General features: G+C 43.0%; 2 protein-coding genes and 1 long non-coding RNA gene across 23 annotated transcripts; all 3 read right to left on the minus strand.

Moving 5' to 3' along the window:
* Nucleotides 1-1,770: 1,770 nt before the first annotated feature.
* Nucleotides 1,771-4,536, minus strand: LOC124193764. 14 transcript variants are annotated; one of them, XR_006874471.1, is made up of 8 exons: nucleotides 4,320-4,536; nucleotides 4,152-4,261; nucleotides 3,955-4,078; nucleotides 3,787-3,891; nucleotides 3,618-3,717; nucleotides 3,483-3,544; nucleotides 2,239-3,365; nucleotides 1,771-2,164 (listed from the first exon to the last, which is right to left on the minus strand). It is a non-coding gene; the product is annotated as an uncharacterized LOC124193764 (long non-coding RNA). The 14 variants fall into 14 exon arrangements; XR_006874468.1 differs by having other exon boundaries at nucleotides 2,239-3,368; XR_006874465.1 differs by having other exon boundaries at nucleotides 2,239-2,910; nucleotides 2,964-3,368; nucleotides 3,483-3,717.
* An 879-nt stretch (nucleotides 4,537-5,415) lies between these two features.
* LOC124193854 (calphotin-like) lies at nucleotides 5,416-9,281 on the minus strand. 5 transcript variants are annotated; one of them, XM_046587839.1, is made up of 4 exons: nucleotides 8,767-9,281; nucleotides 7,955-8,566; nucleotides 7,355-7,891; nucleotides 5,416-6,964 (listed from the first exon to the last, which is right to left on the minus strand). In XM_046587839.1, exons 1-4 carry the CDS (start codon nucleotides 8,782-8,784, stop codon nucleotides 5,483-5,485), a joined length of 2,649 nt encoding a protein of 882 aa, XP_046443795.1. In that variant the 5' UTR covers nucleotides 8,785-9,281; the 3' UTR covers nucleotides 5,416-5,482. The 5 variants fall into 5 exon arrangements, with proteins under 5 accessions (XP_046443795.1, XP_046443794.1, XP_046443793.1 ...); XM_046587838.1 differs by having other exon boundaries at nucleotides 5,416-7,046; nucleotides 7,344-7,891; XM_046587837.1 differs by having other exon boundaries at nucleotides 5,416-7,086; nucleotides 7,186-7,891.
* Nucleotides 9,282-9,401: 120 nt separating this feature from the next.
* On the minus strand, nucleotides 9,402-13,370 carry LOC124193853 (calphotin-like). Of its 4 annotated transcripts, none has more exons than XM_046587834.1 (4): nucleotides 13,220-13,355; nucleotides 12,040-12,810; nucleotides 11,632-11,928; nucleotides 9,402-11,565 (listed from the first exon to the last, which is right to left on the minus strand). In XM_046587834.1, exons 1-4 carry the CDS (start codon nucleotides 13,232-13,234, stop codon nucleotides 9,649-9,651), a joined length of 3,000 nt encoding a protein of 999 aa, XP_046443790.1. In that variant the 5' UTR covers nucleotides 13,235-13,355; the 3' UTR covers nucleotides 9,402-9,648. The 4 variants fall into 4 exon arrangements, with proteins under 4 accessions (XP_046443790.1, XP_046443787.1, XP_046443789.1 ...); XM_046587831.1 differs by having other exon boundaries at nucleotides 11,632-11,892; nucleotides 11,932-12,810; XM_046587833.1 differs by having other exon boundaries at nucleotides 9,402-11,129; nucleotides 11,190-11,565; nucleotides 11,632-12,810.
* Between the last annotated feature and the right edge of the window lie 292 nt (nucleotides 13,371-13,662).

Consider the following 13,662-nt stretch of genomic DNA (forward strand, 5'->3'; position numbering starts at 1 on the left):
AATTGTGCAGAGAACAAAGCTCACTTGCTAGTGTTATGCAAAATTTCCGGAAGTATACCGGAAGTAAGCGATAGCGCCTCAACCACTGAGCTGCCGACAAAATAAACCAAATATTCGTGATCTACGTGAAATTTGGGGTCGATTAGATGTGATTTAAACGAAATCCAGATTTTGGCCAAAATCGAGAATTTTCCTGAACTATACGTTCAGGAAAATTTTCAAAACCGGAAGTACGAAAACGTACAAAAGAAAACATGAACTTTACCACAAATTTTACGAGGATCACGAATCTGTGGTTATTTTGTTCGTCGAATGAATATTTACTGAACTACTGACTGAAAAGAGAAAACCGGAAGTAGAAAAAAAAAACCCATTTTGAAAAATCTAACAAGTGAGCTTTGTTGCTGAAACAGAAACTGACAGTTACCACCAAAAATTTTTTTGAAGTAGCATTGAGAAATCTCTACAGAGATGTGCAAAGTAAACGTAACTAAACTGATTCTGACAGGTAAACAATTATCAAAGTCTATGCCGTCTAGTGTCAGAAAGAAGAAACGTTTAAAAGTAAACATGAAAACAATGTCCGCTCTAGCTCGTTGACACTCAATTGAAAGAACTGACTAAAAAGGTAACAAATAACTTTGATACTCACGTAACGTTCTCCTTGCCAAATTTCACCAACAAGCCGAAGCCACCACACACAACAGACGAAATCCCAAGGTGGTGATGGACGCCAGTCCAACTTTTACACACTTCAACAACCACACCAGAGCTATAGACACACAAATTTACCAGTCCAACTTCTACTCTGAAGACAATGCAGTGACATTGGTTCATGTGCCTTGTCTGCAAGTGATTCCAGTCATTTCAGCACCTGGGCATCAGTGTTTAGTCAGTGAATTGCTGAAAGGAAAAACACCCAGTTGGTTAGGTAAACCTGTCAGTTATTCAGAATGCTTTTCTATTCACCGCAGCATACTACAAGGCACTCCACTCCACACTACCATATCTGACAACAACATTATGTAATTGGCTCATTTGATTCTCACTCTAGGAACTGGACATCTAAATAATCACCTGTCACCCCTTTAGCTTTATTCCTGTAATTCTGCACTTTGTCTTACTTGTGATCAATCTCTTTTTTTCTGTAGGTTACGATGACCATTGATAATTGGAGAGCAGCATTGGAATGTGAGAGGTTGTCTGGGCTAAAAGCCCCGAAAAGCCCCCCAAGATTTCTTTGGGGAAATTTCGTCTGCTCCTAAGCTACACAGTACACAACTACACATCATAAGTTACTTTAAAAAATAACAACAAATTCAGATTAGGATTTCAAGTTAAGTTTAACCAATTTTAAATAACACAAAATTTAGCTAATGATTCTTATTGTGTTCTTGGCTCAATTTTTCAGAAGATTTCAGCTAAAGTTGACCTAGGTGCAGCCTCAGTGCTTGTGAAAACAGAGAACAAACGGAACAATCCAATAATGCAAGCTATGTCTTCATAAACTAAATAGTTTGTATTTGCAAGGTACTTCTTTTGTCCAGGATTAAAAAATCATTACTGTGGCATCTAATGTATAACATTTCAAATTAACAATCTGCATTCAAGTCATAGATAATCTCTAAAATATGGCTACATTCTCCAGATCCAATGTTTTGCTTTTATTTATTTTGAAGACAAGTGCCAGCACTCAAGTGGTTATGGTGAGTATCATTTATTCAAGTACTGTTTTAGAAAAATGTAAGATTGATTTATTAGAGATAAGGATTATTGTGACGGAACAATTATATTTTTCATATTTATTACATTACTACTCAACAATATGAAAATTTCACAATAAATTAAATAATATAATTTCATTTGATATATTCAAATGATTACTTCACTACCCCAATTTCCTCCTCCTTCCTTTCCTAATTGCAAAGATTTGTTTATTTTTTGTATGGCATCAAATTCCCCATGTTTGTTTTTCTTTCTTCTAAAATCTTAACATCCGAATAAAATATACAAAATGCCAATTGAACCAAATACAAATTGCAACTTTCAAAACACAATACCAGAACCAAGTCACAGCTAAAATTAAATTTGATGCACATAAATGTTTCACCAGCATATGCTGCAATATCAAACCTCATTGGACAGCAACCATCAGAACAGTAAACTATAATAAAAATGAAGTGAAATCATTAATTATATTTAGCATCAATGGAAATGCTGGATGAAAACAAAAATTACCGAAGAAGAAAGATTGTGTTGTAATTTGTTGGTGCTCTAGTAGTGTAGTAACTCGGGGCATAGGAATACTATGGAACTTCGGTGTGTAGGTCGTAGCAGCGTAAGTAGTGGTGTAACACTCAGGAACCTTGCTGGTGTAGTACTTCTGAGCTCAGTTTGGTAGTAGCTTGGAGCAGAGTAATACTTGGGTTCCTCGGTGAAGTAAACTGGGGCGGTGGACGTGATTGACTTGTGTAATGTGCGATTTCTTTGATGTAGTACTTGGGAGCTTCGGTGTTGTACCTTGGTGTAGCATAGGTTGCGTGTAGCAAACTGGAGCATCAGTGTAGTATTTCTTCGTAGTACGAAAAGGCAGCTTCTGTGTAGGGCTGCGCAATACTTGACCGCCTGTTGCCGCAAGTAGTGGCTGTGTAGATCGGGACAGAGTAGTTCTTGAGCACTTTGGTGTAGTTTGCAACCGTTTTGGTTTAGAAATCAGCCGGAGCCTAGTTGTAGTAGCTGGGAACAGAGTAGTACTACTTTAGCCATCGGTGTAATAAGTAGCTGAGGACAGAGTAGTACTTGGGAGCCTCGGTGTAGTAGGTTGGGGCAGCATACGTATTCGTGTAGTACCCCAGTACATTGTTGGTGTAGCTCGGGGCAGAGTAATACTTCGGGGCGTCAGTGTAGTAGCTGGGGGCAGTTAAGTTGTGGTATAATACACCAGTACCTTAGTGGTGTAGTACTTAAGGGTCTCGGCGCAGTAACTGGTCGTAGCGTGAGTTGCTTTTGGGTAGTAAGCCGGCGGCGTTGCGGTTTGGTATCCGCCATACCAAGAAGATCGGTGCACCAGTGGTCGACCCAGTCATCAACGATACAACACCCAACAGCAGCACGACGCTATGGTTAACCGAGCAATTAATTTCCACATTAATAATCAATAATAACTGGCATACTAACAAAAAAGAGACAAATGGGATTGATACATAACTAAATACAAAAAGAAAGAATATTTGCCAATAATTGCGAACTGGAAGTTGTCATGTCGGAGATGCTCATTTGACTGCCTTCTATCGACATTTCTCTCGCTCAATAAGTTTTGCCTTCTCGTGATTCACCTTTCAACTCGAGCCGTGCGGCAATTGTACCTGCTTGAAAATGATGCAACGCTTGTCATTGGTGTATTTTTCAACTATAACTAGATTTAAAAAATTTGAAAATATGTGGAATTGATACGATACTTCATGTAAAATCTGAATATTTACCCATGATTGCGATTTGGTTACACGAAGAGGAATGTGTAGAGGCCCATATGTAAATGGGCTTACTACAAGTTCAAATTGTAGTGACAACTCAATTTTGATTTATTTGTGCCGCAGCTCAACTTGACTTTACCACACCTTTCACCAGCTGACTGCAACAAAACCATGAGCATGAAAGTGTAGTTCACATTCTGCATGTTCTCAAATCCTCCATCAGTTAAACAGAGGGATCTCCTTCCTAAATATATATAAAAGACACTAAACAAATATTTTGCATTATTACAGGGAAATTGTAAAAAAAAATTACTTTGCTACATGGGATGAGACGTACAGGTAACAGTTCGAAAGCATGTACAGTAGTTTTAGCCCACGTTATCGGATTATTTGGCCAAGTTGATGCTATAGGCTATACCTGTAAACCCACAATTAAATATTAAACATTCATTAAACATAAGAAAATACAAACTGGAATTACCTTTTGATTAACATGACTGAAAAGGTAAAAGGACGCCGGAAGTTCGTAATACATTATCAGTCAGTGTCTCGGAAACAAATGGGAAATGGCGGAATTTCGTCCCCCGCACGAAGAAAAGCACTATCTGGGGTTTGGAGGATTTCATTTTTTACATTTTACTGTTTTAACCACGGATACGAGCAAATTTGAAATTTTACTTATCATTCCTCGAGTTTCTAACATACAGAAAACTGGCTTTACATCCATTCTTAAGATATTTTTCAAGTTGGTCAAAAGAGCAACATGCAATAACCTGATAAGCTTCTCTCTAAATAAAAATGCTAATAAGTCTAATCATGACAAATTAAACAAATTAATGAAATTACCAAAAAGCTGAGAATGAGAATTGTTCATCACAATCACACCTCTACAGGAATCAACATGTCAGATGGCCACCATTTTGAATAATTGAGGGGGAGTGGACATGAAGTGTTTCTGCATGTGACGAAAGCTACAATCGGTACTGGTAGCAAACTGCAAGAGGAACACCAAGTTCCACCAGCTGGCTGCAACAAATCCAGACTTCAATGAAGAAGCTCAGGTCTCAGGCTGTAAATAGAAAAATAAAAACTCAATTACGATCAGAAGCAAAGTCATCCAACAACTAAATGTAACCTTAGGGTTAAAAAGTTGAACATACTTATACTTTTCTGAAGAATTTCTGCATGTGACGAAACGAAACGTTCATCTGGTACGTGCAGCAAGAGACAACATTTTGGGAAAAGGTACAGCAGTTTCATGCCACATGATCAGATGGAATTGCCAAGTATAAATGTTATCTGTGAATTCACCACACAAAAAACTCACATTTAATAACCTTACAGAATAGAAGTGGGAATTTCCATTTACATGAGTAAAATTTCAGGGAAAAAAGTACCAGTAACAACTAACAACTAACGTATAACAGGTAATTTAATTTCTAATTCAACGAGTAAAAAAAGACAACCGACATTGAACACGACTAACGCTCTAAGACTTTAGCTCTAAATAAGAATAAGACTTCGAGCCAGCCGACAGTCTTTTCGTCTGCACTTCAGCGTTGTCAATTAAACGTTTGATTACTTTAACTGGTCTAATAATTTCTTAATCATTTTTAAAAATTTCTAATCATTTAAAAAAAATCTAAAATAAACTAAAGAGTGCAAGAAGGGATCGTTTATTCATATATATAATTATACAAAGAAAAATCATCTCAAGATTTATGTTTTGAGCAAATTCTGAGGATAGAGTCCATTTACAACGTTGCATTTATAAAAAAATACAAACAAAAAACAGAATGAATTCTAACGGAAATCAATTATCAATTAGACAATTAATTGTTGGAAACACATCGTTTAAATGAAAATATAACATTCGACGAATGTTGTCCTCCGGAGCGATCCAAGTTGTGGAAGATTGATCAAAAGGAAAGGAAAAGAAAGATAAGACAAAAAAAATAATTTATTGGTAAACAAAGACGTGTGAAAACAAATTACTGTGTAAATCATAATCAATTGGCAAGATTAGTAGATACTTGGGAAATGGTTACCGTCGTTGGAATTCGGACTTCGTCACTTCGATCTGGAACTTCTAGTGAATCTTGTCTTAATACGACATTTGCCGACTGTATAAGTGGGTTTACATTTTGTGCTTGCTGGTTTTCTTCTGCTGACTCTATTAAAATAACAGAAGGGGTATTCGCAGGTGAAGATCCAGATGGAGAAACGTTAGAGAGGGAAACTTGTTGTGCAGCCTGGATATCTTCGGTCGAGTCCACTAAAATAAAACGGGGTGGTGTAGAATTCCCTGGCAACGGCCCAGATAACGGGACATTGGGTTGAGGAAATTGCTGCGCAATCCCAACATCTTCGTTTGAATTCACTAAGAAAACATCTGCAGATCCAGATAGTTGGACATTCGAAATGGGAACTCCTGGATTTCTTCGAGTATCTTCGACCGAGTCCACCAAGACAACACGACGGGGTGCGGGAGTGGTTGGTAATGGCCCAGACAAATTAATATTTGAAGCAGTAACTCCTTGAGAAATCAATCGCAGTTCAATATCTTCATTGGAGAGATTCGAGCGGACTTCAAGTGAATCGTCTTGTGTTGCCGTTCTAAGAATTGGAGATCCGGGGGCATTCTGAAGGATTCGGAAATCTTCGTCCGAGTCTCTAAAAAATAAATTTTGAGTGCCCGGAGCCTGAGTAGTCGTTGGAACAGAGGCAGCTAGTACGGGAGCATTTGGAACGGGCTGAACGCCTATGGGAACGTCGCGGAATAAAAGTTCATCTGAGTTGTCCAGCCTTACAAATGGAATCTCTGATGGTCCAGGTGAAGCTATTGCATTGTTGTTTGGTGCAGGCAAGTTAAGGCGAACGATCCTGTCGTCGTCAACTTCAATCGAGTCATCTCGAATCACGACTGGAATTCTTGGCGTCTGCGTTGCCAAAGGCGAGGGCGTAGTAGTTGCAACTTGTTGAATTCTTTGGACTATCTGGAAATCTTCAATTGAATCATCCTGGACGATAACTGGATTCACCCGTGTTCCTCCTAATGGTGCGGTGGTTTGAAATTGTTGGCCTAGCTGGATCACCTGTCTGTCTTCAACGGAATCATCTCGGATAACAATTGGATTCACTGGCGCCGCTGCTGTCAAAGGTGAAGGTGTAAAAGTGGGGACTTGTTGGATTAGTTGAACATCTTCAACTGAGTCATCTCGAATTATAAATAAATTCGCCGGTGTCGCTGTTGTCCTAGGTGAAGGTGTAGAAGTGAAGACTTGTTGGACTATTTGAATATCTTCATTCGAATCATCTCGGATTATAACTGGATTTATCGAAGGTTGAGTTGCTCTAGGTGGAGAAGGTATAACTTGTTGGGCGATCCGAATGTCCTCAATTGAGTCATCTCTGATTATAATTGGATTAATTGAAGGTTGAGGTGCTCTAGGTGCAGAAGGTATAACTTGTTGTTGTCGAGCGATCTGAATGTTTTCAACAGAGTCATCTCGGATTATAATCGGATTAACCGAAGGTTGAGGTGCTCTTGGTGGAGATGGGATAACTCGTTGAACGATCTGAATGTCCTCAATTGAGTCATCTCGGATTATAAATGAATTCGCCGGTGTTGCTGTTGTCCTAGGTGAAGGTGTAGAAGTGAATACTTGTTGGACTATTTGGATATCTTCATTCGAATCATCTCGGATTATAATTGGATTAACCGAAGGTTGGGTTGCTCTTGGTGCAGAAGGTATAACTCGTTGTTGTTGAGCAATCCGAATGTCTTCAACAGAGTCATCTCGGATTACAATTGGATTAATGGAAGGTTGAGGTGCTCCAGGTGTAGAAGGTATAACTTGTTGTTGTCGAGCGATCTGAATGTCTTCAACAGAGTCATCTCGGACTATAACACGGGCGTTTTGCACTTGTGTTGTTGTTGGTAAAGGTACTGAAGGAGGTCTTTGTGCCGCAGGATTCTGCATCTGTTGTCTCGAGTCATCTGCTCGAATTACTGCTGGAACAAACGGCGCCTGAGTTGGCATAGGTGCAAATCTTGCAACTTGTGACTCATCTCGAATTATAAGGGGACTCGACGGTAAAGGTGTTCGTCTGGTTACTTCCTGGACTATCTGGATGTCCGAGTCCGAGTCATCTCGAATAATAACAGGTATTTGGGTTGGCGCTGGTATAGAAACGGGTGCTCTAGTTTCCTGAGGGATCCCTCGAACTTCAAAGTCTTGTGACCGAACTGGTGTTGCAGCTGGGACTGAAACTGGGGTATTCACGCTAGAAATGAAAACACCAACATCTTCTTCGGAATCGTCTCGAACAACGGCAACGGCTGGCCTGACTTGTTGAACGTTCCAGGAATATTTTTCAGTTGCAGGGGGAGGAGGAGATCGGGCATACAACGGTTTCTAAAGTCAAATAAATATTGTTGTAAGATAAATGATATGCCCAAGGTGTAAAATGTTACTTACCACCCAAGGAAGATCCAACAAACTTGGTCCGGTCACTGGAGCTGATGGAGCGCTGTTGGCGTAGGGTTTAGGTGTGGTCGATGGATACGTGAACGGAACTTTGGCTGGGGTTGGTGTCGTGGTTGGTGGCGCTGGAACACGGTGGGCTTGATGACCCATATAATTGAAGGTTGAATGATGCGGGGGATTAGCAGGAGGCGAATAAACTGGTGGTCTAGGAGTTGCCGGAGTCGAATAAATTGGCTTTTGCGGCGCTGGAGCTGCATAATTCGTCATTGGTCTTGAAGAAGCTGCAGCTGGATACGGAATTTGATACGCTGGAACACGCTGAGCCGTTTGGTGAGCATTTTGGTAAGCAGGAGGAGAATGTGAGGGTCTAACAGGATACGAAGGAGGGGCCACATAAGTTGGCCGTGATACGGGATACGTAGTTTGGTAGGGAGGAACGCGCTGAGGAGGAGGGACACCGTAAGTAGGCGGATGTGGAGAATAATAGGCGAAAGGTGGTGGGCGATTGCCAATTGAACGGTGTTTGGCTTCCGTCGAATACATATCATTCTGTCCAAATATGGAAGTTGTGCAAACGACCAAAACTAGAAGAATTTTCTCCATCTGAAACCAGAGAGAAAAAAATAATTAATTTACTGCAAAATTAATACTTTAATTTATTAAATTGATAGAGCAATTTTTGTTAACTTATTTAAAATAATCGATTTCAATCGAATTAGACCTAATCCCAGCTTTTGAACAAAAGTTGGGATTAGGTCATATTACATTAAATTCCATCTTGAACGATATAATAAATATCGTACCTTTGCCAGAGCCACCATGTTGTCTTATTAAAAGATCCGACTGATCTTCGACTAAAACTCGGACGAAGTTGCCTTTATATACCTTCACTTCAAGTGACTGGGTGGTTATCATAACACAAGTCACTCTCCAAAGAAGAATGTAAAAAGGACGGCATCTATTGCGGTTCAGCAATTGGGAGGGGCGGCCGTCTAAGGAAGGAGGGGCAATTCTATTGTTGAGAGAAAAAGTGAAAATAGTGGTGCAGCACATAGACTTTCTTGTAGAGATGACCTTCATGTTAACCGGGGTGAATTGGGTCAGCAGGAGCCTAGTCTCTAGTCTCATTGTTTATCATTTTATCATTTTCTTCTTGTTTAAAAGAATGACAGGTTCTTCATTCTGCATACGGTACAACTTTCAAACGCACGCATGTACGTTACCTCGGGTTATATATCCCGATTTGGTGCCTGATATGTAGCTGCCTCCATCGTTTCGAAATAATTCTTCTCCAATCTGGGTAACCTTGTGCACGCTTCAAATTATTTCGCTGTACATGGTCTGATGTACAAAAAAGAGAAGAATTCGGTTACCAACTGAAACAAGAGCAGTCTTATCAAAATGATACCCAAACGTGGAATGGTTAATTCAATCGATATTGAGCGAAAGTGCAGTATATTCGGTGAATTTTGAGCGAGTCGCAAAAGCAGACCCAAAGGGTGGAGGTGCTTTTTTTCATGAAACAAAAAAAGAACAAAATAAAAACACGACAAAGAAAATTAGACGTGATAGTAAAAAATAATTTATGGTCTGCGTATGTGTGAGTAATGGCGACGCATTCTATGATTGGAAAATTTAAAAGTGTCACATCCGTGGCTCTTTTTTTGTTTTTTGTTTGTCTGTTTTTAATTTGTTCTCCATGCCGCAAACCGAATTTTTCTGGCAGCGATCGCTTGAGGTGGGAGGTACTCTAGCGAAGGAATCTCCACACTGGCGATTGAGGGTACGGTTGTCGCCGGAGCAGAGATTTGCGGGGCCGCAGTTACCACCTCTGAGATGGCGGCAGGTTTCGCTTCAACGGGTGGGAGGTACTCGAGCGATGGCAACTCTGCTACGACTGGTTCCGGCTTTATTTCAGGGACGACAGCAACTTCCTCGGCGATGACTTCTGGTTTTACTTCCTCAACGACGACGACAACTTCTTCAACGATCTCTGGTTTCACTTCGGGAACAACGACGACTTCTGGTTTCACTTCGGCGATAGAAACGACTGGAGGAAGATATTCAAGAGACAACTCGATAACTGGTGCTGGCTTCTCGGTTACGACGACTTGTTCGACGACAGCCTCCGGTTCTGGGACGACGACAACTTGCTCGACGACAGGCTCAGTTTCCGGAACAACGACTACTTCTTCGATGACCTCTGGTTTCACTTCAACGATGGAAACAACTTCTTCGACAACTGGTGCGACTGCAGGTGCGGTGGGAGTCAGAAGTGGTGGAAGATATTCAATCGATGGTAATTCTACAGCTGGTACTGACTCGGGTAATACGATCACCGCCTCAACAACTGGTTTCTGGATTTCAACAACTTCTTCGACCACTGGTTCTGGTACCAGTAAAACGGCCGGTGCTGCTTCAGTAACTGGTTTGGCAGTGCTGACAATTTCCTCGACCGGTTCAACAACAGCCAAAACTGGAGCAACAACTTCTTCAGCGGCAGGGGACGCTATAGAAATGGCCACTTCTGGCTCAGGAGCAGAGACAGTTGGTGCAGGAGGCAAGTATACCAGAGATGGAGCTTCCGCTTCGACGGGGGCAACAACAGGAGCAATTCCGGCAACAACAGGAGCAACTTCGGCAATAACGGGAGCAACCTCAACAACTTCTGGTGCCAGAATGGCAACAACAGCTGCTTCCGACACGATTTCGACGACCGGTGCGGCTTCTGATGCGACTTCAACGACTGCTTCTGTCACAGTTTCAGCAACGGGGGCAACTTCGGGTACTTCTGGCTCAACAACTTCCGGTGTCGGAACGACGACAACTACAATTTCAGGAGCTGCTTCTGTTACGATTTCAACAACTAGGCCCACCTCTGGTACTGCTTCAACGATTTCTTCAACCGGAGCGGCAATTTCGGCAACTGGGGCGACCTCTGGCACCGCTTCGACAACTTCCGGAACTGGAACGGCGACAACTTCAATTTCAGGAGCTGCTTCCGTCACGGTGTCGACAACGACAACAACTTCCGGAGCGGGCTCAACTACTTCGGGGGCAACCTCGACAACTTGTACGGTTTCAGGGGCAACAGGCTCGACTAAAATAATTTCCGGTTCGGCGATGGGGACGACTTCTGGAGCGACGGCTTCGGCAATAGAAATAACTTCTACGATAGGTTGAGGGGCTTCCGTTGTTGCAACAACAGTTTCGACAATAGAAATAACTTCTACTGGTGCTGGTGCTTCCGGTACAGCAATCAACACAATTTCTTCGGGGACCTCTACGACCATTGGGGCCGGTTCGGCAATTGGGACAGCAGGTTCTTCAGCTGGCTCATACGGTTCAACGACAATTTCGGGTTCGACAGGAACTGATTCAAAGATAATTTCGGGTTCTACTGGTGCTGGTGCAACGACAAATTCAGGTTCAACTGGAGCCACACCGTAGACGGGTACTGGCCATGGCATCTCTAACATGGAAGGGGCTTCCGGAACGGGGACTGGAGCAGATCCATAAGAAGGTTGTGCGGGTTCAACGAAAACTTCGTTAGTCATTGGCATCATCATGTGAGCCATCGAGTCAGTCCAGCCAAGGGGTTTCTAAATGAAAGTGAAAGTTACAATTTCTTGTGTAAAAGTCAAACGGGTGAAATTTGGATTTCATACCGGCCAAGGAAGATCGAGCAAGCTCTGAGCTGAGCTAGTTTGAGGTGCAGCGGGTGGTGCAGTCCATTGAGAAACAGCTGGTTCAACCCATTGGGCTGGTGACGAGCCGTAAGCTGGCTGAGGGGCATGATCTGGAACAAAAACGGGCTCGGGAACTGCATAAGATGGGGCAGCAGGAGGAACGTATGAAGGGGCAGCGGGAGCTGGATAAGATGGTGCTGCTGGGGCTGGATAAGAGGGAGCTGCCGGGGCTGGATAAGAGGGAGCTGATGGAGCTGGATAAGACGGAGCTGGATAAGACGGAGCTGGATAGGAAGGAGCTGCAGGGGCTGGATAGGAAGGAGCTGCAGGGGCTGGATAGGAAGGAGCTGCAGGGGGTGGATAGGAAGGAGCTGCTGGGGGTGGATAGGAAGGAGCTGCTGGGGGTGGATAGGAAGGAGCTGCTGGGGCTGAGTAAGATGAAGCTGCTGGAGGAGCGTACACGACCATATGATGGGCCTTCATTGGTGGATGGGCACCATAAACCGGCTGAGGGCGATATGCTGGTGCTGGATGTCCCTTGGACTTGGGAGCTTTAGCTTTCGGGGCGGAATAAGCAGCTGGCCTTGGGGCAGAATAAACAGGAGCACGATGAGCTTTGGATTTCAGTGCCTTAGGAGCTTTAGCTTTAGGTGGAGCTGCATAGACTGGTCGAACTGGAGCTGGAGCTGGTGGTCGGTAGGGCATTGGAGCCGGGTGGTATGCTGGAGCGCGCTGGGCTTTGGCTTTAGGAGCTTTCGGGGCCTTTGGAGCTTTGGCTTTAGGAGCTGCGTAAACAACAGGTCGATGCTGAACTGGTGCAGCATATGCTGGAGCTGGTGGGGCATACGCTGGTGCGGCATACGCTGGTGCCGCATAAGGAGCCGGAGCAGCATAAACAGGAGCGTGATGTGGACGCTTGGGTGCCTTTGGGGCTTTTGGTGCTTTTTGGGCCTTGGCTTTAGACGGGGCAGCACCGTAAGCGGGTGGATGAGGAGCACCATACGCAGGTGGATGAGGAGCACCGTAGGCAGGTTGAGGAGCGTAATGCGCTGGAGCTGCGCGATGTCCCATTTTCTTGTGTCTCGTCTCCATGGCATCCAGATCCATGTCGGTGGCGAAGGCGACCGCAAAACACGCGAGCAAAACCACGGCACCAAACTGTGTGAAATCGAAATCAAAAAGCGAAGCGGTCACAACTTTGGAGAAAGTTCATAAATAATCAACAGACAACAACAACAACAACCTATACGTAACAATTATTATCCATTTGGGAATTTTCTCTTCTTGTACATCCTCGCAAAGTGTGGCAATATGCGTTGACAGTGACAACGGTCGTCAAATTTTAACTCAACTTTCACATTTCTACTCAATTTTCAAAGCTTAAATTTCGTTTTGTTTTTTAATTCCTAAATCGCTAGACGCTCCGTATTAGGAAGCGCCTTGCACGTTAATTATTATTAAAATTGAAATAATAATTAAGGGACAAAAAAGATGAAATTTCAAAATAAAAGTGGGGTTAAAATTGAATGAGCTAAACCGGATTTTTTTGTTTTGTTTTGTATCCTACCTTCGCCGGAGTCATGTTGAATAGAAATGATCACAGGATCGAACTGATCGTGAATGAGGCTCAAAAAGCTTGGAGCTTCCTTTTATACATTCTTCCACCTGCGGGGATTGGTTGGTTGGTTCGGTGGAAACGCATCTCACTCTCTCGAACGCTCACGAAAAAGAAGCGCCAAAGAAAACGACCGTAGCCGCGGTGGTAGTCGGACGGACGGGGAGGAGCACAAGGCTGGAGAGAAGAGAGCTTTTCCCAAAACTTCTTCGTGAAAAGGAGAGAGAGAGAAATGGGCTCCAGGGGGTTGGGATGGGGTCCTAGCGCCGGCATCTTCAGTCAGTGGGCCCGGCCTTCTTCCAATGCCTCTAATACCTATGCAGCAGCAGATGTTGAGAGGAAAAGTGAAGAAAATAACAAAAAAGAAAATTAAACAAAATTTTTATTCGAGAAAC

This window comes from Daphnia pulex, chromosome 5, assembly GCF_021134715.1.
Source record: "Daphnia pulex isolate KAP4 chromosome 5, ASM2113471v1".
NCBI lineage: Eukaryota > Metazoa > Arthropoda > Branchiopoda > Diplostraca > Daphniidae > Daphnia > Daphnia pulex.